Source organism: Haplochromis burtoni, unplaced genomic scaffold (assembly GCF_018398535.1).
Source record: "Haplochromis burtoni strain Fernald_Lab_line unplaced genomic scaffold, NCSU_Asbu1 Contig_79, whole genome shotgun sequence".
Lineage (NCBI taxonomy): Eukaryota > Metazoa > Chordata > Actinopteri > Cichliformes > Cichlidae > Haplochromis > Haplochromis burtoni.
The window spans coordinates 294791-319600 of NW_024582440.1; the positions used below are offsets into that span (position 1 = coordinate 294791).

Genomic DNA, 24810 nt, shown 5'->3' on the forward strand with positions numbered 1-24810 from the left:
ACACCTTAAAAAAAAAACAACCACCAATGTTTTACTGTGGCCAGTTTTCAGTAGGGACTATTTTACATCTGTCTACATACACCAACCAAAAGTAGTGTGTAGCTAGCAAACACCCATCTTGCCATGGGCAGATGCATGGACCACAAGGCAAGTGCCATTTAATTCCATAATTCCAACTAAACTCTAAATTAATACATTGCAGGAAAAATACATAATTTTGATTCTGAGGTCAACTGCCTGTCAAGAAAAGAGTGGCGTCATGTATATTATGACATAATTATGCAGCATAGGCAGCTTGATATCTATAAATGAGACAAAAATGGTAAGTTGGTGAGCAAGGAGAATAATTAATCAGAGGACAAGAGGTCCAGGATAGAAGATAAACATAAACATGGAGATTAAAAAAAAAATCTAAACAAAAGAAAAGTGAAATGAAACCTGAAAACATTCATTTCTCAAGGCCAAGCCAAGCACAAAGACTTACAGCCAGCAGTGTAGTCGGGATTGTGCTGAAGTAGTATGGCATTCTCACCACTTCAGTTATTGCTCTTTTTACTTTTTGGTCATAATGATTTTTTTATTTTTTTTTTTTTTTTTGGTTTTTTGTGGTGCGATAGAGCATATTGCAGTCAAAGGCCTTTTAAATACATAACGGCCACAAACAATTACACCAACTCCAAAAACAATGTTGCAGTGCTGTTGCCACAGTAGCAGAAAAGGGAATAAATAGGATCCTGAGAGAAACAGACACGCGTACATTTAGACTGTCTTAATGATATCTATGTAGCGAATGCCTCAACCTCACTCCTAAGACTGACCTCAGCCTTACAGGGCAAAACGCCTCTGTGAATCTTTGGGAAAACATGATAAACAAAAACGTTAATGTACAGGAAACACCGGTCCTGTAGTAGGGAAATTAAATGTTTCATCGACAAATTCAATGTTATTTCCCCGAGTCTGTCAGGGTTAGGAACCCTGGGTGGTTTTTAAGGAGCAAGGGAATCCTTCAATATCCCAACCTGGTCTGTTAGTGCCCTCCAGTGGGGTCCTCAGAGTGTGCGTGAGATGCAGATATCTTCATCTGCATTCTCTGCTGCTGAGGAAAGCTGTGCTCCCCCGATACACTCTCTCCCGCTAGGCCTGATGGCGGGCTGTACTCCCCTGCCCTGACGTAAGGGGGTGATATGAGGGGCTTTCCAGATTTGAAAGACTGTGCATCTGAGGCGGGCACACTCATATCATAACCATTGCCATGCCCGTTGTCGGAAGCTTTGTTGTGACTGTTCCCGTTGCCATATTTTCTATAGCGAGATCCTTCCACCTCTGCTTCCTCTTGTCGTTCCTCTGTCATTTCAAAGGCCTTGCGTTTCAGAGGTACACCTGTCTCGAGCGTCCCTCCAAGGCTGTGAGATGGGTAGTTGTAAGTCCCCCCCACCATGGTAGGCCTAGGGGCCAGAGGAGTGGGAGCGCTAATCCCAGACGGCAGGTAGGACACACTGGGGCGGCTGTATCCCGAGGACAGGCTGGTTTGGGGGTAGCACCCTGGGGGGTAGTTGTAGACAGGTGGGCTAGGGCTGTAGTTGGACACTAAAGTAGGTGGAGCCTGCAAAGAGTGTAGAGGGGTTGGTGGGAGTGCTGCACTGGGCTGAGGGCAGTATCCTGAAGACAAGTAGGTGCTGTTGTAAGCAGGAGGGTATTCCTGAGATGATGGAGCACTGCACGAGCCAGCACCACTAAAGCCTGGCTCAGGGGCCAAATTACTGCTCACCACTGTTACACTTCCTGTAGTCGGGATCCCCACAGAGGCAGGGGCCACCTTGGTGCCAGTGAGTGCCTCAAGTCCAGGGTAACAGTCCATGCCTTGAGCCAGAGTCCAGGGCTCAGAGTCTGATTTTAAGAAAGTCCCATGCTCTGCGTAAGCTCCCGTAGCAGGGCGGTCCAGGCCTGAGTACTTCTCAGCGTAGCGCTTGAGCAGAGAAGAAGCACTAAGGGCTGATATGTCGTCACTGGCCCAAGGATAACTTGTAGGGGCGTAGCTTCGGCGAGGACCTGTAGCGTAGGGGTCGTGCTTGTTGGCAGACGGTGGCGAGGTGGTGGAGGTGACATCTAAGTGCTGTTCAGGCCACTGAGATAAAGGGGCGGCGTGCTCCGGAGACCAGTGCATCTTTAACAAACCTGACAAACAAGAACAAAGATGTTATTTCACATAATCTCAGAATAATAACCCTGATCAGATAACATTTCTACACCTACTTTATGGTGTTTAGCTCTTCACAGGGATTCCAATTTCTTCTAAAGAAGACAAGATCTTATATCTGCCCTCATAATCACCTTGCAACGCTGGCTCTTTTCCACAGTTTTGTCAATGCTTAGCCCATGTCCTTCTAAACAGTCTCTACCAGGCGGAGGCCAACTGCTCTAATCTGTATGAGAAGCTGCCAACATAGCCCCCAGCCTGGTCTCCACGGCGATAAGCCTCTATCAGCCTGCACACTGCCCTCTGCCTTCGTCTCTCTCACATTCTCACATTGGGGCCATTGTATTTTCTCTTTGAGTCTCTTAGCCCACAAAGCCACCCCCACCAAGCGTGTGATCTAATTCGGCCCAAACCTCAGGGGTCTGCTGGACGAGGGGGGGGGGAGAGGGCGGGGTCACTGGCGAGGTAGACTAGCTTTTCTCCAAATTACACAGAGACTGTCCCACTAGCATCTATGGACACTGAAGTGTGTGTCATTAGTGAAGTGACTGACTGATGAGTGAAAAATGACGGATTTTTGATTACACAAGCACATTTGCACAGAGTAATCCGCTGGTTTAGTGGCTCAGGGTTTGTCTTTTTGAACTGGCATTAAGCTGACATTCCACACATTGCAGAGTATTACTAAAGTGTCCTGACCCCAGGCTTTGACCAGAGGGGCTTCCTTGCAACCACTGGACAGCTTTATTGATTTCTGATACTGCATCAATATACAGTACTGGACAAACATGGTACCATCCTACGGGCACTGGCCATTTACTTGTTGTGTCACATCAAGTTATCACAGTCTAAATGTTCGAAGAAAGTCTAACGGAGATGTTGGAACAAGATAATAGTTTCTGCTGTGTAAAACCTGAACCATGAAGTAACTGCAAGAAAAACTCTAATTTTGTGAAACTGTATTTTAGTGAACATCTAACAAATTTTAAAAAATAAATTATATATCAGTTTGCATATGCAGGTTTTGATTTGTATCATATTTGCTACATCTGACATTTCTGTGCAATGTATTGCTTAAAAATGAACTTCTGTAATTTATTTAGGTTTTCACTCATGTCTGGTCTGAAACTGTCTGCAAGTGGATTATACCAGGTTGGGTCATATGTCCACACGGACCACCAGATGGGTCGCTAAACGGTCCACACGTTGATCCCTAAATTAAATGATCCTTCAGCCTAATAATCCCTCTCATCCATTCCAGGGATAGCAAGTGCTCTTGTCTGGCACAAGCTCCACCCTTGAGCTGAGAAATCCCCACGCTCCAGGGAATTCTGACCCGTCACGGTGCACAAAAACATTACACATTCAAAACAGCAAACACAGGCATCAAAACCTACCTAAACAAAATAACTCGACCTAACCCTGAGAATTATTAGTCATACACCTGTACACTAGACAGACTCGTATTCTGTTTAGTTCTGAGTGTGGGTTTTTAAATAGTATTTCACAAGCCCCAAGGGAGTAGGGGTCATCTAAGCCTCTGTGCCTGCTGTGTTGTGAATGATATTCCATATTTCTATACAATGCCAATGAATGACTCAGTCTTTCATGTCAACATCAAATCCCCCAAAATGTATCTGAAGGAGATTAAGGGATAAAAAAAAAGAGCGCTTGTGAGGAAGAAGCCCTCATGACATGTTTCCGGGGTGTTTGTTACTGTCATGTTTTTAAGGTCATTCACATTAACAGAACCACAAGTGTGAAAAGTTTATAAATGTGTGTTGATAACGGCTCTACCGAGACCTCCACTTTGTCGTATTTGAATTCATAATCTTGATGCTCCTCGATGGCAAACTTTCAATTTGATTTTTTGGAAAAATGTGAGCTATTGCTATAGTTACCTAATAGAGAGACAGATATTTTGTGCTTGATTTCTTTAGCAGGTTTGCACTAGTTGAACTGACAAGAACTTAGCTGAAGAGAGCACAACTACTCGATTACATGCTAATTAGTATACTGTACTTAACGATTGCTTATTTCTTGAGCTGCTTCATCATAAGCTGCCATTTATTTTATTTTCAACATGTGAGCTCTTCATTTCCCTTTGTGTCTACTTAGACTTTACTTCACTTTGTCTTTTTTCAATGTGAACAAACTATATGTTACTTGCACGCTTAAAATATTTGATAAATCCAAAGGAAATTTACAACCAATTTCTGATTTCATGGCAGACGAACAGCTAAAAGAAACAAAAGGAAAAAAAATAAATATGACCCAGTGTTTGATTTATGTCTGCATAGAAGGAGTTTATAAGAACCTGCTCACAGTAGGCTCAACACTACAAAAGCACTAGTACAAATGGGGAGTGCAAATACAATCAGTTCAGTTTAATTCAATTCAATTCAATTTTATTTATATAGCACCAAATCACAACAATAGTCACCTCAACCGCTTTATATTGTATGAGCAAGCACTTGGTGAGAAGGGGAAGGAAAAACTCCATAGGTTGTCCTTTCTCGTATGTAGCACAGAGCAGGGGACACTGTGTGTCATTTGTGTTCTCACATCTGAAAATACTCTGGGCTACCATGGCTCTCACTGAACAACAGCTCAGAGAGGATCCTATGATCCTATATTGGATCAGCGGAAGAGGATGGATGGATGTTTTTGCCAATCCCACTGAGAATCTGTGTCCCGCTTTGTAAAGCTTCCAGCTCAATACTGCATTTTTCTTTATTACATATAAAAACTATTAAACAAGATTACTGACATATGTGTGAAGATAATCTGCAATGTGAGATTTTTGGCATTTTTAAAAAAATGAAATGGCTTCATGGAATTATTCTCATATAAATTCAAAGCTGGCCAACATCAATGACATATAGTGGTGGCCATCAGTGTGGTATTCACTGATCATACTGATTGCAGGCATGCGGCAACCATTTTTCCATGTTGTCTTCAGTCTAGTTCTCTAACGACATCTCCACCATTGGCTCTATAATTTAGCCAAGGCTCATTTGAGCGCGGTGATCTACTATTTCTGGAACCTTCACCAATTTTGGCAAAAGGAATTTAAAACCTGAAGACATGGAAAGATCCCCCTGAGATGAGAAGATGAAGAGTTAACAGGTGAGTCCGTCTGTCAAGAACCAGACTGAGAAAAGTACCTGAGTTAATGATGGATTAGAGCACATGAGGCTTATGGGAGCGTTAGCGTGTGTTTAAGCTAACAGTCAGCTCCAAGAAGTAAAGAAGCATCACTTGCAAACTCACTCTCAATCCTGGCGGTAACTTTCACAACATAACATAACACAAGTCTTTACATTACATTTTCAAAATAACTTCATAGTTATTTTTCATTCTCATCTCTTCATAATTTTCCAAATTAATAACATATGGCAGCTACATCAGGAAAAAAGTATTTTTATTCATCTTTAGGCAAAAAAAAAAGATTCTTGAACTTTATTTTTGAAACACATACTTTTCAAAGAGTTTGTTCCATGTCCACTTAAAGCTGGACAACATGTGTTTTGACCTTTGAATTTTGTATGGAGTGACACATAAGTGTCCAATGTAAATGGCCTGTATTTATATGGCCTGTATTTATATAGCGCTTTACATATCCAGTCATTCACCCATTCACGCACACATTCACACACTGGTGATGGCAAGCTACATTGTAGCCACAGCCACCCTGGGGCGCACTGACAGAGGCGATGTAGTGGTTTATGTGCAAGTATGCCCTCAACACTGACACAAATACAAGAAAACAGCCTTTGAATAACAGTCCAATGTAGTGACCACAATGCGCGAAAGGGTTAATGAGTATATTTCATTCCTTATTTATATATTCTGTATTTATATAGGTATATATTTGCTATATTTATGCATATTCTCTTTTTCCTGTTTATTTTTTACTCTAACTTCTTACTATGCAAATTTCTGTTGGTGTTCTGCTACTGGAAACAGAATTTCTTTAAGTAATCTTCAGGAAAAGTTCTCCATTCTTGTTGCAGGACATTCAAAGCTTCTCACTGATGTTCATAATGCCATCAAGGCCTGTAAAAATACTTATGCCTAAATCTTATGCCTGGCTCTTTTATCTTTGACATTTTTGTAGGTTTAACTAAAGAAATTGGAACAATGATGTGATTTTTATTGCAGGTTGCTTGCAACAAAGTGACTATAGATAGAATTTAAAATCAGTTCTTGAAGTTGTTTAATAAGTATAGACACAACACTGGTTCATTCCTTGAGTTTGGTGCCTTTTTATGACCGAACGATTCATAGGTCAGTGTTAAGTGCCTAAACAAACAAAGAAACATTCCTCTGAAAATGCTCAGGCCCAAGGACTGGACTGAAAATGAGTGAAAAAGCAGCCCATACCCAAAGAAAAACTTTACAAAACCTCCAGAAAGCCTGAAGAGCTTTTGCTCAAGCCCACTTTGAAAATGACATGAAAGTCTGGCTCATGTCGATACACAGACTAGATCTACTTTATAATATTAATATTCCCGATAATAAGCTGGCTAGAACATTTCTGAGATGACTCAAAAACAGGAAAACAAAGTTAACTGCTATGCATGCAGGAAACGCTGACTCTTATGTTCAAAGGTGCATGTAACCAGAAATCTTTTGCAAACTGAAAGCGCTAAATTGCTGTTACTATGACACCCCACTCAAGTCCTGTGTTTACATGTCTTTGCAATAAGAGACAATGAAACTGACTGAAAGCTTGAAGTCAAGTCAAGTCACACAAAAAAGCACTAACCCTCAACCCCTATGCTTGTGTACTACATGAACTCAGAGTTCACTACACAGAAAAATGTGCCTTGCATCAGTGTGTAATCATGTGTGCTGTGTGTTTAAAGACAGCCAAAGACAAACGCATAAGGTGATTCTAATCTGAGACAGATGAGTGCTTAAAGTGTATAGAAACGCATCTATGCACAGTTAAAATGTAACTTGTTCTCTCACCTGCTTTGAGTGGTCACTAAGACTGGATGCCTATAAACTCCAGCCGCATTGCTTTTTTGAATAAATGGTCCCCAGCCATCAACAACCACCACCGGAACCAGTTTCAGTTCTCTAATTTGGATGTGACTATTATAATGACTTGTACATTTCAAAAACTCTGACAAAACTGCTTGAATTTTTCTTTTCTGCAATTCTGCAACTCATGGATAGTTTCTGTGTGTCAGTGGAGGCTAGCTTGACTCCCAGTCCACCGCATGGTCAGTATGAGTAATTAGGGGTTAATTAGATGGAAGTATATGTGGGGGAAGGGGCTAGCTGAAATGAGATTTAGGGGGTTGTGAGGAATAAGAGATGGGTGACTGGCTGGATGGAGAGTGGACACAAAAATCACCCTTCTGCAGCTGTAGGGTCTCTGTAAGTGCTTTCAGTCCACCCACAATAAACAAAGACACCCCCTGAAGACGGAAAATCCAAAATACACACACACAAAAATGCACACACACAAGCTGCAGCAAACTACAATCTTATATTGTGTTTTTTCCATGGAGGGTTCAGCTTCAGCTGGCCAGCACGCAGATGGACTCTCGGTCATTGGTTGAGTCAAGCTGCTGGAATGCCAGGAATCTAACCTGAGATCTATTTACAAAGCACATATCCTTTCCATGCACTCAGCACGCCTTGTCTATTCCCAGGCTAAAGGAAGCGAGGGAGAAAACACAAAGAGAGAACGTGATTCCTTACAGTGCTGACAAATGACCTTGTAGCCTGTTTGCACATTACTGAGTGATTTGTATTAGTTAGAAGTTGATTCATGCCACTGCCAAGATCAATACACATCAGAGGAGAAACGGTATACGAGTTTACAAGGAGAATGTCACGCCAGCTGAGATGAACAATGAAATGCACGCACTTTACCCATATATCCCTGTGTTTCAAGCTAACGGTATAAATTAGTGTTATAGTCCTGTGAGCACTGACCAAGAAAAAAAAACTGGGTGTGCAGTCAGTGGGAAGGAGAAGACCCTCCCTCCCTCTCTCTTCCTTTTATTTCCCCTTCCCCCTTTTCTCCAGGCCTGCACACTACACCAGGCCATGCTGCTGTCAGCCAATCAAATACTGTACCAGGTCTGATTCAGACTTTAAACATCCCTAACCTGAAAGCTATTTGAAAGCTCCAAAGCCAAATGAGAAGATCAAACTATGCCAACCACAGGGTTTGACACAGTTTGATCTCTGAATCACGACACAGCTGGTTTCAGCTTGATCATTTGAATCCTCCGTTCCCTCTAATTTAATTTCTCTTTTCTCTCACTCGCATTTTGTTCATTCTTCCTATCCCTCCTGCTATCTGCGCAATAGCAAAGACCAGACTCTGTGTCCCAGCCTGTGTGGTCAGTTTCCCTTCCCCCACTCCTCTAAGCTCACACACTCACATGTGGCAGAGGTTGGCCTGGCCCCTCTTTGCTTATTGTGTCCACTCATATATCAGGCTGCAGCTGACCAGTCCCTCCTTCTACATCTTCTCCATCTGTCCTTCACTTTGCTCTTTCTCTGTCGTTTTCCCCACCGGCGCCGCACATCTACACTATAACACCTAATAAGGAGCCGCGGCTTGTTGCACTTTCTTTTAACAAGCTTTCGCGATTATTAAGCAGGGCTGATGCATGCGTGTGGAGACAGAGGGTGATGTTTATGCGCCCCACTACAACAGCACTAATGAGAGGCTGTTGACACCAGGTTACTAACGATCTGGCTTTCATTCATAGAACTGCTTCACCCTGGTAACGGGCGGCTAAAACGCGCTAACGCCGCTCATCACTCTCACATTATCATCATTAAGGACAAACAATCGCAGTCACCCACACCTTAACAAGCCGTGATTGTTTCCTTATTTGTGTTTGGGAATTGAGCTGAAATTTGTCAGTGTGTGTGACACGTGACTGGAGGTGGTGCGGTTGGGAGTAAAAAATAAAATGCCAGAATGTGAGCGTGTTTAGTTTCTATGAGTAGAAAACTGACACACTGCTGTGAGTTGCTTTTGAGGAAGGAATGTGACACGTAGATGTTACCAGAGTTTCTTTCTACACAGACAGCCCCATCGTTGTGCCTCGCGAGACGTCAGAGACGAAGTATCGTGACATTTTGCTGTTTGTTAGCTGCTGCTTCTCTGTGCAGTTGCTTTAGAATACACAAAACATCCAGCGGTAAATCCCTGTTGCATTATTCCAATCAGGTTAGTGTTGTAATCCTGTTAAAGCTGGTCCTGATCAATAAGCCGGTCAGTCAATACAGGTATATTTAACAGTCTAGATAGGAACCTCGCATAATCAGTACACATATGAGTAAGGGAGGGGCTATTCTGTGACATGTTTACATGATCTGAATATATTTTGCTTTTACATACTCAAGTAACAAACAAGTATTTTGTGGAAATGCCTTCCAAATGTGTCAACTCTTTACCACGTCTGGTAAAAATACAACTGGAGTTTATTCAGATTGAACATGTGTACTGCCCTAAACCTGAAACCTAAAGCCTGTTCAAGCACACATTCATTCTGCAAAATATGTGTGGCGTTTCTAAAAAGACAAACATCTGCTGTCTGTTTGGTCTCAAAAAACAGTGTCTGAACACTTTCTGTGAAATTCCTCAATGCAAAGCCTGGAGACTCAGCTGTTAAAGGCATCAGGGTATCTGCCTTCTCAACATGACTGCTCAAGAGATCCCCTTCCCTTCACCCCAGCAATTCGCTTCCCACTGCATATCCACAGGAGATGAGTTCTGGACAAAAGAGGGGCCTGAAGAAGAATGTGTACAGGAAAACAAACTCAAGCAGAACTGGAGCATGGTATGCACGTACAACATGACACATTCATCCAATAAGTGTCTCCCAAATGCAAACCAAAAAAATTAAAGACTTACTGTATGGGGTGACAGGACTGAGCATTCTGCAGCCCTGGTCCCAGGTGAAGAGGAGAGGACCAGGTCCACTTGGTGCTAGTGAGGGCCCAGCTGCATGCTTCAGGGTCTTCCTGGGTTACCGCTGTTGCTTCTGCTGCTTTTGGCTGTACTGCTGCTGGTAAAGGCTAGTGAGTGGCCTCCTGTACTGCTTCATGGTTCATCTCATAGTTCAACACCACTCTGACACATTGCCACCTGAAGAATGCAAACAAGTCAGTGTCAGAGCCAGCAGACACCTTGTCCTGGTTTAATTGCTGTCGCTTGATTCTAATAGATTTTACGCAAATAATGATAATTAAAAATAAAAATCTTACTCGCTTACACCGTAGAGCAATATTAATATTCGTTTATTTTACTGCAAACCTTCTAACAAAAAAAGTAAAATATTTGTTGTCATGTAAGCTGTTATTGAGTGGTAATGAGCTTTGCATGTATTTTCATTGCGCTTGCTTTTCTGGTTCTTTCCTTAGCTGTGCGCACAGACACAAGCGCACAAGAGAGACTGAAAGTCGAACACTGACACAGCGCTTTACCCTGTGACTACAAGACGCTAAAGCACGGTTTTCATTATAAAACTGCAAACCAACAGAGGAAAGAGAACTCCATGCTGCCCTCTCTAATGCTGAATAGTTCAAGGAAATTTAGGGCAAAAAATGCGTCCAAAGTGCACGCACTTAAAGCAGGCACCAAACAGTCGACACAGGAGGCCAGCTAATTAGAGTTTAATACATATGAAGACAAGGGGAAAAGATGGAAGATAAATTGAAGTAATCTAAGTAAAAACGAAAATCACGACATTTACCGTAAGGAAAAGAGAGAACACCAGAAAGGACCGAAATGTGCAGGCAGCAGCGGAAACATTGTCATTACTGCTGAAGGGAAACCAAAATCTATTTTTTCCTAATAAGTGAGTAAATGGTTACAGACCTGACCATGCCTGGATTTGCCCGATGAGTGTTTCAGTTTGGGAAGTAATCCACTACTCCACAAATTGTAACAGAAGGTCTCTCGCCCTCTCTCTCTGCGTATGTGTGCATGTGTGTGTGTGTATGTGTGTGTCAGTGTGTTTGAGCCTCTTCTGGGATCCTATCCTTTTCTCCTACACTCCCTCGCTCGCCCTCCAGCTCGCCCCCCTCCCCGCCCTCGCTCTCCCTCGCCTGGTGACAACAGAGCAGCGCACGCATCCCCTCCCCCAAGCACGCCACCCCTCCCCCTCCGTCTCCCTTCTCTTTTGTTAAAACTATTTCAGCAGGAAGGGAGAGAGAGGGAAAAAGTGACCAATCATGCAGTGTCAGAGAAGAGCCTATTTCCCCCCCTGCGGTGTGTGTGCATGCGTCTATGTGTGTCTCTGCCTGAGTGCACATGTACCATTTCTGCACGTGCGGATTTGGAGGATTGATAAGACTTGCATGGGTGGCTGCATGCTTTTGGTTACAAACCTTCAGTCTGATGAATGGGCATGTTGGGACACATGCAGATGTGCAAAAAAAATTGAATTTTCTCCTTCACTGATCACATGAGAAGTTCAGTTATTGCCAATGACTTTTATTGATCTGGTACATTGATCTTAGTGTTGTTTGTAAGGTGGGGGCTGAAATGGCCATGTCAGTATTACCTAATTCCTCTGGCACACCATCCCCCCACTATACACAAATACACACATTCACACAGTAGCCTGCACACATGCATGGACGGCAGCAAAACCTTTGGCCAAGAAGTGAGTTAGTTTCTTCAACTGTAATTTATCAGCATGGTTATAATGTGCAGACACAGTTTTGTTTGTAATATTGTCTCACTGAACACTCTCCACTCATGGTACGGTGTTGGAAAACCGTCTAAAATCCTGCAGGGCTTACCCCTTCTCTTTTGGTTGTGAGGCAGTAACCACATGAGCAATGTGACATGTGGGAGATGCACTTCAGAGGATGGCCGTACACAGGACAAACTTACTTCAATCTTTTTAGAGCATAATCCCAAAACAAAACAGACAGTTTCCCTTCAGTAACACTTTATATTAAGGTTCTTGCGATAGGTAATAAGGTGCTCACAGTCCGATCAGAACTAGTTTCAGTATGATGACTAAAACTGAAGTGAGACTGATGGATCTCAGCACTGTTACAATAAAGATGGTCAAGTCAGACCTTTGGACCAAAGTGAGGATCATATATCATATATCACTGCAACAAGGGAATTTGATCCATTTATTTCTGTACTTAAAAAAACCCAACAACTAATATGGCTGTGAATAGGTAATTAGTGAAAAACAACAACTATGGGTTGCATTTATGGGCTTATACAGCTAAATTCAGTTTAATTTGTTGTATAGTGAACTTCTACATTTACGATTTACCCCTTTATGTCCGTGATGCTCAGGAATGCTATTAATCATAAATGGTGGACCCCAAAGCATGAGATCAGGACTGAGATGTGTTGTTCTTCTCATTCTTTTTATTAAGAAACTTTTATTTCATTTTGCTTATTTTACTTTATTCCAATGCATAAAGAGACTGTGGAAAACAGTTTTTGAACACAAACTTTCTTTTGTATCCATAGTCAAAATGTTAATAAATAGCAGTAATATAAATAATAAATACTTTACAATACATGTATTAACTAGGTATGCCCCTATTAACACTCAGCTATGCTTTTACGCAGTAGCTTGAGTTAAAGTAACAATGTTTTACTAGGGTTAATAAACACATTCCTATACAGTTAGAAATCATTTTCATGGCTCTGTCCTCTGGAGCAGTACATAATGTTAAGAAAAGACAATATACAAATTAATACAAAGAAAATCCCTTAAAAAAAGATTAAATTAGGCCTGAGTGTCCTGGTCCAAATTGCCACTAGGTGTGAAGGTGCGAGTGAATGTGAGTGTGAATGGTTGTCTGTCCCTGTGTGTTAGCCCTGCGACAGACTGGCGACCTGTCCAGGGTGTACCCTGCCTCTCGCCCTATGACAGCTGGGATAGGCTCCAGCGCCCCCCGCGACCCTGAAAAGGAGAAGCGGAAGCGAATGGATGGATGGATGTCCTGGTCCAAATCATGCTTTGAAGAGCTCAGACTCACTTATAAACAGCTTATGACTTATTAATTACTGCTTATTACAAGGATCTTGTTTAAGTATTACCTTTCCTTCTCCTTATAGCAACTGTAGAAAGGCATGGTGTGGCAATACCAGAGTATTGGGTTAAAATCCTGCTAGTGATAGGAGTGGAGATACAGGCCTTTCACTGCCTGACTCAGAGCAGTAATTGCTAGTGCGGCACTCAGCTCTTTCCCCCTTACCTGCATTGCTGACAGACACTGAAAAAAGGCCATGCTGTTATTTTACAGGTCAGGAAACAATACATCTAAAAAATTCCAGTTGTGCAGTTCTTTTCATTACAGAAACTGTTTGATACATTTTCACCGTAGTGTAACAAACCCAAGATGCTGCCTCTCATTAGATCCAGAAAACATCTACATTTAGCCACACAACCTAAAGCAGGCTATGAGGAAAAGCAGGAGGGACAAAGAGCAAAAAGTGTGCTAATGACAGCTGAACACAATGGCTATCAGCAAGTTTGAGAAAACATTTACTTTTGGAAACAAAGGAGAGAAAAATCCCCATATAACTGGGGTGCACAATGTACACAGGAAGACAGATTTCCACTCACACGCGTAACAGCCATTCTGGAAATTATTGGTAACTCTAACCCAGAGCTGCTTTGCTCCTGTGGGTGGGATAGGTCACATGATAGCACCCTAGAGAAGCTCAGCTGTTTGCCGCTCTAATTCTGTCTCTAGCAGCTGAGCACTGACCCACTGCTCCAGTGAACTGTCCCAGCAATTATAATTGTGTTTGTGTATGTGCGTGTGTTTGTGCTTGTGTGGATGAAAGTGCTGTAGGAGTTTATGGAGTTATGGGTGAAAAAAATGCGCAGCCATAATTGGCCCAAATGTGTACCTTCAAAACGCTTAACCCCTGCAAGCCTACGCGTGTTCGCAAATGATTTGAAGGGTGAATTATGAGACAATGAGAGAGAGAAAGGGCAAAACAGGAACAGGAAATCTTTGGAAAAAGAACAGGAAATGTGTGTATTGTGGTCTCCCACACAGAAGACGTCAATGTCAGTTCAGTACAGTGCTTGAATCTGAACGTTCTTGATTCTGACAAATCCCACAAAAAAAGGTCAAATTCATCCTACTAATAAATGCTGCCTGCATAGCCAAAGATTATATAGCTTACTGTTAGATATTAGTAAAACACATCAATGAGCCTTTTAAAACTGGTAAGATGTTCTGTTAAAACGAACATGGCCTGGCCTGTAGTTTATTTTAGTCATTTGCACCTACATCACTCTGCTGACATGAGTACAGACCAGGACGCAGTAGGCTTCATGATAAACAGATAAACTCTATGAAGGAAATGTTTGAGATGAAAGTACAGGTTTTCAGCTTTAATTCAAGGGTGTGACACATACGGCAAGAACCCCTTTACTTTCATACCCTAATTTTCAGAGACCCTGTTTCCTTGTTATTTCATGGCAAATCAAGCAGATAGAAGATCTGGGTTAATTCCAAGTGTTTGGCATCTTTTTACTGGAAGTGTCAATATGAGATCCAAAGAGATGCCAGAGCAAATAAGGGGGGACACCCAAGGCTAAAAACCAAAATAAAGTGGAGAAAGTGGAGTGGCCAAATAAATTATTTGGTGTATTCTTTAATAAAAAAAATTGAAAACACTAGCCAGCTCCACAACTCCTAAAACTCAGAAAGACAGCAGAAGACAACTACACAATGATGATGAAAAAAAAAATCACATCTAACCAAGTCTAAAACAGTCGTATGGAGTTGGGTGTATCATTGTTAAAGTCTACAATTATGATCCATGGATGCAAATACAGGGGATTCACAACAAGGTGCAAACCCGTGCATACACCAAAGAATGAGACGACCAGATTAGACTTTGCTGAAAGAGCCTCAACAGTTCTAGAAAAATATAGTTTTATAGTTAAAATTACCTTAGTTTGTCCTCTGAAAATACATGTCTCTATAAAAATAGCTGTGATTCCTAAACAATTCATGATATGCAAAACCTAAAATTCACAATTCAATCACATCTTGTTTGATTTCAAACCCACTATCATGGTGTACAGAGATGTTGTATCTATAGATAGATAGCTAGATGGTAGTAGTTACACCCATGTACTACACAAAGTCTATAAAACATATTGGAGTTATAAATGTATTTAGTTTCACACAAAAATCTGGAGACAAGCATGTTTTATATTATATATACAGAGCTGCGTATAATTATTCTGCTGGTAACATTTTTAATGTGTTCAGTTTTTAACTGCCTGACTTTCTCATCTGGGAATATGATAATGAGTGCAATGGGCCTGCTTAAGTATTCAGAGGATTTATTAATTAACTTGAATTTATGCCAAGTACACTTACTTAAACTCTAATAGACCCACCCCAACAATGTCTTCGCCTCAAAATGTAATTTTCATTTGTGGGAAACTAGTGCTTCAACCCCATAAAGAACATATGTGACTGTATACACAGATTTAGGCCCCGACAACACGGCTAAAGCCGGATTCTCTATTTCTGCAAGGTGTCAGTTAGCTAGCCTTATGCTCAGAGTAGTGTCTCTTTAAGGTTAAATAACATTGCTCTTCCAGTAATTTCAATTGGAAGATTACAGTTAGAGGCTCTAACTTTCTGACAGAGGCATTCATTGTTCTGTTTTTTCTTGAAAGAAGTGTAAAGGTGTAAAGTTTTTAACAACCCTCCTGAGTTGAGTCAGTCTAGAAATTGAAAACAAGGGCAAAAGAGGAATTTTATTTATAGTGTTTAAAAATACAAACAGTTGAAACACCAGCTAACTGAAGGAAGCTAACTGCTGTTTTCTTACCCTGCCTCGCACAAACAGACAGACACAAGAATGCACACCGCACACACATGCAGCACAGCGCTCAGTGTTGGAGTGGCTTATTGTTCTCTGGCATAGAGGACACAATATCCAAGTGTGGTAATAGAGGTTAGATTAATTGCTGACAAATCTGTATTCAGCAGTTCCCTTTCTCCCCGTGTGACAGATTTATGACAGAGATTGATGGAGAGGAGGGACAAGCTGAGAGCTGTTCAGTGAGAAAAGGGGACAACAGCTCAGTGATTCAAAGAGAAAGAGAGAGAGAAAGAAGAAGAAAATCCAAACACACCATCGCTTTGGTCAGATCTTATTCAAGCTACAAGCTCAAAGACCAACAGTTTTGTCTGTGAGCATGTATTTCACAGTTTGTACCAAGGAAAAAGTTACCTTCAACAATCCGTGCATGTTAGAAGTTAGCAGCTGAGTGTTCGCTGTTATTAGGTTAGAAGAAACCAAGATGATTGTCATTCTTTCTGCTGGTTTCTTCTTAAGCATGCCAGACAAAGCAGATGACATTTGCAGTTTCCCAGTTACTGTACGGGCATGGGATTCGAATAGTTTTTACATCTAAGTAAGAAAGTGGGCATGTTTATGATTAAATGAATAATGCACAACAAAACACAGCAGTAAACACACACATTGACAAATTACTGCATTATACTGAGATGTATTCATTTCAAATGAAGCTCACTATTCAACATTTGGCTTTTCTGTCGAGGCCGAAAAGCCAAATGTTACATTCAGGATGTTTCTTCAGTTCTCGTTCACAAAAACAAGGACCTTCATCCAGACACAAAGACTTTATATGAATGCTTAAGTCTTGAAGAAAGGGCATTGAGGTTAAACTAGTTTTTCACCTCTAATTAAATTGCACCAGTGAGATGATAATAATAAATGGAATACACAAATAGATGAACTGAAATTCCATGGTGGGTAAATGTCATGTATAGTTTGACTAGCTGACCACATTCGAAGCACTGTGGGGAACTAAGAAAGCTGATGATTCATTTAAAATAAACTTAAGTATCCTGTCCAGCTCTTTCCCTCAACCTCATGTCACAGCCAGAAGCTTCTCTCAGTGGCTGAGGCGATGCCAGCTGCTTGTAATCAGGAGCATTTGGGAGTCAGATCACATGACACCCTTGAGGCACATACGGACACTTAGATGTATGCATACAGAGTGCAGTGCATCTTTAACCGCATACTCCTTCCCACAGGCAACTCCTTTGCAGTCAGGATCACCTCCAGATGTGCACACTGTATTCTCACACGGGGGAAGGGTGCTACACAAGGGAGGAAGTTTGAAAAACCTTCTGAGTATTTCTCAGGATGTTTTGGGTGGGATTAGTGTTTATGTTTTCTACAATGATGCAACAGATTTGAATTTAGCTTAAAATTAGAAGGGCAAAGTCCTTATGGTCAGAACCTGCTAGAAAGGATTGTTACTCTGCTGCCTCCTAGTGGACAAAGTCATTAAATACACTGAAATATATGCATGGTCAAACATGTAAATACTCGTTTTGGTGGCGTGCATTCAAGAACTGTGGCAAAATGACATAAAACACATTTTTCTTCAGTTTTACCTGTAGTTATTTATTTTCCATTTCCATTGTCAAAAATTAAATTTGATATACATATAAAACAGAATTATTTCTTTCAAGACTAATACAAGAGACAAGGCATCGCTCGTTCTATGGCTCCGAAACTGTAGGATTAATGTTACCGCGATACAAGTGTTCTTCTTCTCAGTGGAAACTTCCTCTCCCCCCTCTACAACTACATTTTTCCTCTACTGTCACCTCGTCCTTGAAATAGACATCGGTTTCACATAATACTTATTACAAGGACAAAGTGCACAGATGTCACCTTTACCTACATGTAAAAATGAAGTGGGCAGGAAAATATAAATAACGATTCAGTACAACAATCCAAAACTGGACCCAGAAACAAAAGCGGATGTAAGGTCAATGGTGCAGGAAAAGGCAGCACAACAAGAAATGGTTATGTAGTCTATGACAGGCACGCATGTACTGGTATTGCACATATATTTATAGTCACATCCACCTAATGAATGAATCTCCTGGCTACATGTTTATGCAATCATTCTACGGTGCAATGAAGGCATTTTACTTTATATTTACCGTACATTCACATAGACATCAACGGGTTTAAAGTCACCAAAATAACTTGTAGATTCTTTTTTTTAACAGCACATTTAAAATCCTTAAACACTGGATTTTTAACAGTGATTTTACATTTTGGTCAAATCCTCTTTTTTTTACCCTTAGTTTTACATAGCATCAGCTACTGTTTGCACTCACTCATATGATTACACAATAATATTTTATTAATGAATTTAGCTACGGCTGCACTCAACTCACATTCAGATATCTGACAGAATCAAAGCAGAAGTGCATGACATGAGTCACACTCCACAAACTTTCACACGTGTCACAGAGGTGTCGCCTTTACAGTGACACATTACTTGTGCACTTTGGATCAAATTCACTTAAACAGAACAGATGAAGACTGTTCAGGAAGTATCCCTGAAAATGAACTGATGTTAACAGGATATTGTTATTTGTGAAATATTACTAAGTTAATTCATGATGGCTAATGTTAGCGAACTTCAGGCAGAAATGGCTGTATAACTTTGACCTGAAACTCTTCATTACCAATTGGGCCAGTTCTATTGTCGACCGCATTATATTACATAACAGGTGTCTCCCACGACTGTATGGAGGCAAGACATTCACCAAAGCATTAGTTATGTGCTGCATTCTTCAGCCTTAGAATACAGAAAGCAAAGAGGATATTTTGTGACTTTGTATCTAAAAATAAATAATAATAATAATAAATAACTGTAACATTTTATTAAAATAATTTGGTTGCTTAATAGAGTTTCTTAAAATAAAATATATCAACTTTTTTTATCTACAGAAAGTGCAACTATAGCAGAGACTGTTGGTCTAATGAAGGTTATTAAACACAAGGGCCCACATTACAGTGCAACCTTGTTTATGCAGACTGAAAGGTCTCAGATGAAGTTGACATTGCTCAAATAGCTTCACTTTATTAACTGTAACTGTTTTATAGTGTAACATGTAATGAAAGTGCGAGGAAGGCCTTCAGAGTCCAGCTCAAGATGAATATACAAAGTTGCACTAGTAAGAAAGGTTCCTGAAGAATAAAAAGCTGCAGTATGATTAGTTTTGGGTGGAGCGTGGGTAAATTATTGCTTAAAATAAAACCCTGAAGCCTCCCTCATTTTTTGATACGCACACGTTTCTGGTTTTTCCTACCTGATGTTATCCAAAATGCCTTACATGAGTATTCGTGGCCTTGTTTGAGGTAAATAAATAAGAATACAAGCAGAAAATAAACACACAGGGTGCTGTCGGTATAACAGACTTGATTCTTACACAATCATTAATTTAAAGATGAACACCCAATAAAGGAAACATTACACCCCAAAAAGCACATTGTTGATGGTGCTTTCATTTACCGTTTTCTGATGAGTCTACCAAATAATCAACCATATTAAACATATCAATCATTGTTTTTGTTTACTTTTTTGTTGACACAAGGTTTTTTGATAACCAGCAATAAATTATTACTTAAATCTGCGCTTTGCCTCAGCTCTGTGGAGCGGTACAGGTTAAAGGTTTTACTATTTTGTTTCACTCTCACTGTTTTCATGGTACTGTTCTTTTAGTTAAAAGCAAACTAAATTTGACTCATACAAGCTGAAACAAAACCGCCATCTTTTGGAGATGAACCAGTATGGTTAATTGAAATGGTACGTCCCAGTTACCTTTATATGACTGCATGGTTTGAAACCGAAAACAGTTCTGTGACTGTCAGTGGAGCAGCTCCAGGACTTGCCTCTAGAGTACAACTCCATATCACTGCTCTCCACAATTCAGTTAAAAGTTGGACGTTCAGTAGTATTGGAATCTCACAGCTAAATATTGTTTAAGATTGTTCAGATGGTGTAAGAAGGTTGACATTATATGTGCCTAATAAAAACAAAACTCCAAGCCAAGGTGTTTAAGATATAGGAGTGGTGAGGGCCAGAGCTATAAGTAGGTAGGGATTTGAATTTAGGGAAATTAAACAATATATATGTAGTACGGTATATATATTTTATATATTTACAAACTTCACAAAGGTAGAAGTGAATGGATGGATGTTCTACACCCTTGACTTTCCCTGTGTGTCTGAGAAACATGTGTTTTATGGGTAGCTGGTAGAAACTAAAGACTCCTTTTTCTGAGCACTGAAGTGGCTGATGGTTGAAGCAGCCAAATCCTGTCCAGTCAAGAGATGCTGTCGAGTCTGTCATGAATCTGGACATCCTTTACTCATCGATGAATGCAATCTCTTCAAACCTGCAGGGCGAAACATGCAAAGGCTGAGTTAAGACAGCACAGAGCACAAGGCAGCAACCCTGAGTTTTGAATAACAAAATAATGTTAAAATACTAAAGATACAAATGAGCACAATATAAAGCAGGAATGTTTCCAGATTGTAGGGGTGAGGAAAAATAAGGGGTGTGGCCTTGCCTTTTTAGCAGTCAAAGGACGAGTGTCCTTTTGATTGGTGTTGAGAGATTTCCACACGGTGGTTTTAGACATTTCATCAGATATGTTAATATCAGAGGGGTCACACCTGAGGAGCACGGAAAGGAACCGGAGGGTTTAGGGAGAGGTCTCACTCACAGGTGGCACAACAGAACAACACACACTAGTATATAAATACAAGCATGCATGTAGGTTGCTGGGAAAGTGACAAAAATCCTTGTATACAGGGAGTGCAGAATTATTAGGCAAGTTGTATTTTTGAGGAATAATTTTATTATTGAACAACAACCATGTTCTCAATGAACCCAAAAAACTCATTAATATCAAAGCTGAATGTTTTTGGAAGTAGTTTTTAGTTTGTTTTTAGTTTTAGCTATTTTAGGGGGATATCTGTGTGTGCAGGTGACTATTACTGTGCATAATTATTAGGCAACTTAACAAAAAACAAATATATACCCATTTCAATTATTTATTTTTACCAGTGAAACCAATATAACATCTCCACATTCACAAATATACATTTCTGACATTCAAAAACAAAACAAAAACAAATCAGCGACCAATATAGCCACCTTTCTTTGCAAGGACACTCAAAAGCCTGCCATCCATGGATTCTGTCAGTGTTTTGATCTGTTCACCATCAACATTGCGTGCAGCAGCAACCACAGCCTCCCAGACACTGTTCAGAGAGGTGTACTGTTTTCCCTCCTTGTAAATCTCACATTTGATGATGGACCACAGGTTCTCAATGGGGTTCAGATCAGGTGAACAAGGAGGCCATGTCATTAGTTTTTCTTCTTTTATACCCTTTCTTGCCAGCCACGCTGTGGAGTACTTGGACGCGTGTGATGGAGCATTGTCCTGCATGAAAATCATGTTTTTCTTGAAGGATGCAGACTTCTTCCTGTACCACTGCTTGAAGAAGGTGTCTTCCAGAAACTGGCAGTAGGACTGGGAGTTGAGCTTGACTCCATCCTCAACCCGAAAAGGCCCCACAAGCTCATCTTTGATGATACCAGCCCAAACCAGTACTCCACCTCCACCTTGCTGGCGTCTGAGTCGGACTGGAGCTCTCTGCCCTTTACCAATCCAGCCACGGGCCCATCCATCTGGCCCATCAAGACTCACTCTCATTTCATCAGTCCATAAAACCTTAGAAAAACCAGTCTTGAGATATTTCTTGGCCCAGTCTTGACGTTTCAGCTTGTGTGTCTTGTTCAGTGGTGGTCGTCTTTCAGCCTTTCTTGACTTTTCTCAGTTCATGGGCAGTTATTTTGCGCCTTGGTTTTTCCACACGCTTCTTGCGACCCTGTTGACTATTTTGAATGAAACGCTTGATTGTTCGATGATCACGCTTCAGAAGCTTTGCAATTTTGAGACTGCTGCATCCCTCTGCAAGATATCTCACTATTTTTGACTTTTCTGAGCCTGTCAAGTCCTTCTTTTGACCCATTTTGCCAAAGGAAAGGACGTTGCCTAATAATTATGCACACCTGATATAGGGTGTTGATGTCATTAGACCACACCCCTTCTCATTACAGAGATGCACATCACCTAATATGCTTAATTGGTAGTAGGCTTTCGAGCCTATACAGCTTGGAGTAAGACAACATGCATGAAGAGGATGATGTGGACAAAATACTCATTTGCCTAATAATTCTGCACTCCCTGTATAATCTTACCACTCCAAATATGATGTCTATTATTTAAACTTGAACATGTGTGCTCACCTGGGATCGTGGGCTTTTGGAGCCTGAGCAGGCTTGGTCTTCTCCATGGGAATCTGAACTGTAGTCGAATCTTCTTTATTTGTGCTGAGCATAACCTGTGACTCCTGCGAGACAAATCCATGACGTACGCGCTCAATATGTGCACATTTATGCATTCACAAAAGGTGAACTTTACATTTTAAAATTCCCTTTAGACTACCTCTTCAATCTTTTTCGAGGCATCGTCAAGATTTTTTTTCTTCCACTCGGGCATTAGGTCATCTAGATAGCTTAGCTCTCGCTTGGAGAAACACAAGTCCAACACCTTGCGGATGAAAACCAGAGCCAACACCTGCAGAAAAAGGCAGACGAACAGGCTCGGTGTTTAAACAGAAGATACGGCTCCACTAGGTAAGACGGAATGGTTGTGGTCAACTCACCATCATGGGGAAGACTATGGCCGCCGGTGATGTCTTAATGACCCAGAGAAGCACCAGACACGTGAGCTGGGTGACAGTAAACAGATGCACCTTTCTCAAGGGAACGTGTCGCAGGTAGATGAAATCTGGCTGGTGCTTCGCCGGCATACCAAACAGTTTCAGACGGTCAAAGAACTGAGAAGTGGTAAAGATGAAAGCAGGTGTTATGGAAGTTGGCAAAGGAGAGAACAAATTAATGAGAGCAAAGCCAAGAGACAGATGGTGAATATGGAAAAAGAATGAATGCATCTGGTTAGTTCAGACAATAAACTGTCAGGCCATGATTAATTGCAACAGCATTATAATTAGAAAAGGCAAGGGTGCAGCAGGGGGCATCCAGCAAGAGAGGACAAGAGAACAGTTTTAATTATTTTGCAGTTTTGAGTCAGAGTTGGGGTTTTTTTGGGGGTTTTTTTTGGAAGTACGTTATTCATAGTGTAGTATTGTTTCAGACATTCTCCAAAAACAGTCTGCATGCCAAAATATCCTTGGGCAAGATACTGAACCCCGAGGAGCTCCTGATGTGTTCATCAGAGTGTTAATATATACAGCAGCATGCATTGAGAAGGGGCCGGAGTAACCACTTTTTCCTGGTTTGAACCTCCTCACTGGCAAAGACCAGTCTGCGTGGAGTCTGCATGTTCTAACTGTGTCTGTGCGTGTTTCCTTCCACAGTCCAAAAACATGCTTGTTAGATCAATTGGTTATTTAATTTGGCTGCAGGTAAGGATTGGAGAATGAGTGGTTGCCTGTCTCTCTGTGTTAGTCGTGTGGTGGATCGGCAATCTGTGCAATGGCTGGCGTATTCAATCACACCAGGACAAGGCGCCTTCAGCTGCCACCAGATTAAAGGAAGGAGAGCTTTCTAAATAATCATAATCACAGTATATTTTGTTTTTGTGTCAACTGCACAATCATGCTGCATAGTTCCTCACCTGGATGCCTTTTAATGAAGACACTCCCATGTAGAGGAAAACACCATACAACACTGGCATAGGAATGAGCTGAAAAGACAAACAGACATTATATTTTTATCAGCTAATTTATCCATTACCTTCCATTACAAGTATTATATATATTTTTACAGCAGATATTTCTTTACTTGTCATAGTAGGTATATTGCACATCTGATTCATGTGTAATATACCAGAGGGGGCCACCATTATATAGCTTCTCTGACTAACCTTGAGGGCTCTAGTCATGAATACAGATAAGCCCATGAGCAGGAAGATGACCAGGCCAGTAAGTCTCTGTTCTCTGATCCCCAGGAAGCGAGGCTGCTCCCCTGGAGCTGAGCTCTCTGACTCCAGCTTCAGACTATTGACATGAGAGATCGACAAGACAGTGGCTGCCACGAACCAGGGCAAGCCCATGATGGAGCATACGGCCAGCATCACTCCCACCATCAGCAGGTCCAGATGGTACCCACAGCCTTTCTGTATCGCAGAAGTCCGAAAATCAGAAAAGCTTCAGGACTTATTTAAATATGATTAAAAAAATGTTGTCTTACCAGTAGTTTGTGCTCTTTGCGGTTGACTATGACAGCAGTTATTTGTTGGTCCATGAAGATGAGGATCGTACAGAGAAGAGCAGGAATCGATGCAACCAAAGCTGTCCACCATGGATTTCGCCCTATTGGATTGATGAACCAACCACGATCATCTCTGGTAGGCTGAAGAGGTAATTACCAGAAATATAATGCAATAATGCAGCTAATCATCCTCAATGGTTTTATATCATGAAGTGCAAGTTATACAGTTCCTCTATACCTGGAATTTGCTTGGCACCTTCAGCTTTTGGGAGGGTACTCCAATGGCAAAGTCAATCAGGACCATAAAAACAATGGTAAGAAACACTGCAAAATCACTGATCATAGACCGCACCTGAGCAGAAGAGACAACAAGGCTACGAGATTAATGATCATTAACACAATGCAATAAGTTTTAATGCTATTGCCAGTGCCTACTAATCTATTACTGATGATGTG

General features: G+C 41.1%; 2 protein-coding genes across 3 annotated transcripts in view; both read right to left on the reverse strand.

Annotated features, from left to right (window-relative positions):
* Positions 1 to 606: 606 nt before the first annotated feature.
* On the reverse strand, positions 607 to 11246 carry si:dkey-195m11.8 (fidgetin). Its single transcript, XM_005924887.2, has 3 exons — positions 11061 to 11246; positions 10095 to 10328; positions 607 to 2175 (listed from the first exon to the last, which is right to left on the reverse strand). The coding sequence occupies exons 2-3, from the start codon at positions 10117 to 10119 to the stop codon at positions 1028 to 1030; spliced, it is 1173 nt and encodes a 390-aa protein (XP_005924949.1). The 5' UTR covers positions 10120 to 10328; positions 11061 to 11246; the 3' UTR covers positions 607 to 1027.
* Positions 11247 to 19629: 8383 nt separating this feature from the next.
* slc4a8 (solute carrier family 4 member 8) overlaps positions 19630 to 24810 on the reverse strand; it is a 40496-nt gene continuing 35315 nt past the window's right edge. Inside the window, exons 17-25 of one of the 2 annotated variants that reach the window (XM_005924884.3) lie at positions 24593 to 24706; positions 24334 to 24495; positions 24008 to 24259; positions 23759 to 23827; positions 22785 to 22958; positions 22565 to 22696; positions 22366 to 22469; positions 20618 to 20723; positions 19630 to 20443 (exon numbers count right to left, since the gene is read on the reverse strand). In XM_005924884.3, the coding sequence (XP_005924946.1) occupies positions 20438 to 20443; positions 20618 to 20723; positions 22366 to 22469; positions 22565 to 22696; positions 22785 to 22958; positions 23759 to 23827; positions 24008 to 24259; positions 24334 to 24495; positions 24593 to 24706 (1119 nt within the window). In that variant the 3' untranslated portion in view covers positions 19630 to 20437. The remainder of the gene's footprint in view (positions 20444 to 20617; positions 20724 to 22365; positions 22470 to 22564; positions 22697 to 22784; positions 22959 to 23758; positions 23828 to 24007; positions 24260 to 24333; positions 24496 to 24592; positions 24707 to 24810) is intronic. The other variant, XM_005924885.3, reaches the window with a different exon arrangement.